The sequence below is a fragment of the Anopheles bellator genome, unplaced genomic scaffold (assembly GCF_943735745.2).
Source record: "Anopheles bellator unplaced genomic scaffold, idAnoBellAS_SP24_06.2 scaffold01814_ctg1, whole genome shotgun sequence".
NCBI lineage: Eukaryota > Metazoa > Arthropoda > Insecta > Diptera > Culicidae > Anopheles > Anopheles bellator.
The window spans coordinates 1-1,983 of NW_026685936.1; the positions used below are offsets into that span (position 1 = coordinate 1).

At 51.4% G+C, this 1,983-nt stretch overlaps 1 protein-coding gene across 1 annotated transcript; it reads right to left on the reverse strand.

Moving 5' to 3' along the window:
- Positions 1-932: 932 nt before the first annotated feature.
- Positions 933-1,977, reverse strand: LOC131214667 (basic helix-loop-helix ARNT-like protein 1). The gene is made up of 4 exons (XM_058209004.1): positions 1,951-1,977; positions 1,736-1,852; positions 1,428-1,664; positions 933-1,363 (listed from the first exon to the last, which is right to left on the reverse strand). The coding sequence occupies exons 2-4, from the start codon at positions 1,827-1,829 to the stop codon at positions 1,227-1,229; spliced, it is 468 nt and encodes a 155-aa protein (XP_058064987.1). The 5' UTR covers positions 1,830-1,852; positions 1,951-1,977; the 3' UTR covers positions 933-1,226.
- Between the last annotated feature and the right edge of the window lie 6 nt (positions 1,978-1,983).

The following is a 1,983-nucleotide window of genomic DNA, read 5'->3' on the forward strand; positions in this document are numbered from 1 at the left end:
CCCATACAAAATCTGAGTGAATCTCAGAGAAATTCGGATAGTTTTCAAGCAGTTTGAGCCAAACTCACCTGGTGCGAGTTTTTTTACGTGTATCCAACGGGAAGCGGGAAGGGAAGCCGATCATGTACGTCACCGGGAACCGCGATTGACTGAAAAGGATGAGTAACGGGAAATGAAAAGAGAAGCCGATCGTTCGAAACGGAGGAATAACGGGAGGCGGGAAGGGAAGCCGATCGGACGTCATCTAGAAGTCCGATCCTCTGAAACGCCGGGTAGTCGAGAAATGAGAATGAAATGGGGCGTGGCGAAGCTCGCCGGGACCTGCTAGTAAGTAAATAAGTACGTTTCCAGAGTTTTCCTGAAACCCATTCAAAAGTCGTCGTTAGAATTTTCTTTATTTCCCTGGAATTGGAAAGAAATTGGCTGGGACCGTAAGACAGTAAGGTAAGATTCGTAGCAGTGCACCAACGAAAATCTGTTTCCGTCGGAAACTTCAGAAGAAACATTTTTGAAAACGCTACACGCGCTTTTCTTCTCCACCCAAAGCAGAGGTTTTCGCATGTTGCACCACTTCTTGGCCATTACAGTGGATTGAGCGGTTTCCGTACAACAATCAGAACAATCCACTCCAAATATTTCTCAAAACCTAGAGCCCTAAAAGTACTAGGGAAACAGGTGCGAGCAGTAGGTAGCACCAGTGACTTGCATGCAATGTTGTGTGCTTGCAATCGTAGAGAATGTTTGAAAGCTCCTCCCTACTTTACTAATTCAGCTGGTGCGAGTTGCATCCAACGGGAAGCGAGAAGGGAAGCCGATCAGATACCTCACCAGAAAGATCCGATCCTCTGAAACGCCGGGAATGTAAAAGTCATGTAATCGGTAGAGTTTGCAATCCAAATCCACCTTATGGATGGACCCATATATTTCTCAACGTTTGGCATTTTGTACACATGTTTTCGTCTTTACAATGTAGTCTTAAAATATACACCCATCACAGTGCACCCCATTAGGAATCATTTACTCTTACACCTTAGCCTCGTTCCGCGCTCTAATCGTATCGCTTCGTTGATAGGTGGCCCTCAACCGTAGGCGCTTGGAAAACTCTATGTACAACGCTTTCTGTCCCGGGCTCACCCCGGCCCCTGGTATGTGGTAACTATCCGTTGTTGAATCACGATCATAGCCTTGAAGAAAATGCACTGAATGCGTAGTGTCCCTGCGGTTGTCTACGGGAGGGGCCACGGGAGGCCGGAAAAATCGACCGGCCCACCGAGTCCGGCGTCAGCCTCCAGGAGACTCATAATCACAGCCATGGCCGCCTCATCGTTCCCGTCGGTGCTGCTGACCTGCGCTTGGGACACATCTGCCAAGAGAACAAGAGAAGAGGTAGAGCAGGCCAGATGGAGATCTCCCCCAAAGGACCTTACCGTGCTCGGGGCTCAAGAGGGCGCTCGTCTGTACGTGACCGTAGCCGGGTAGGGTCCCGTTTATCCGTGGTGTCACCACCGCCGACGGACCGCCGACCGGAACCGACGAGGGTGAAACGCCACTCGAGGTGTTCAGGCTGTGGTCACCCGAGGTGCCGTCGTTCGAATGGGTCGTCTCCGACAGGACCGAACTGAAGGCGGGCTGCAGCGTCGGTTCGTTCGGATTGGGACTACTCTCTGCGGAAAGGTACGGTAACCGTGCCTTAGCACTGGTGCCCTTCGCCCCGGTAGCTGCAACGAATACTTACCCGAGGAGGAATCACCCAGCCGCCGCTGATGGTCCAACACTTGTTCCGCGATCTGACGGCCAATTTTGCTTGCCTCCACGTGCGAGTTGATCATTCGTTGTATCTCCCGGCCGTTGGCTGTCCGGAACCGAAAGAAAAAAAATCGAAACCAAGAGCCACCCACTGTAGACTCGAACACGGTTGAACTGAGGAGAGCGCCGGGGGCAAACACTTACAGTGGTTGAAAAACTCGTACCCAACGTTCGGTT

Coding starts and splice junctions, on each gene's coding strand:
- LOC131214667 (XM_058209004.1), bottom strand. CDS start 1,829: ATGATCAACTCGCACGTGGAGGCAAGCAAAATTGGCCGTCAGATCGCG. Junction 1,665..1,735: donor GCTGGGTGATTCCTCCTCGG/GTAAGTATTCGT, acceptor ACCTTTCCGCAG/AGAGTAGTCCCAATCCGAAC. Junction 1,364..1,427: donor CCTCTTGAGCCCCGAGCACG/GTAAGGTCCTTT, acceptor TTCTCTTGGCAG/ATGTGTCCCAAGCGCAGGTC.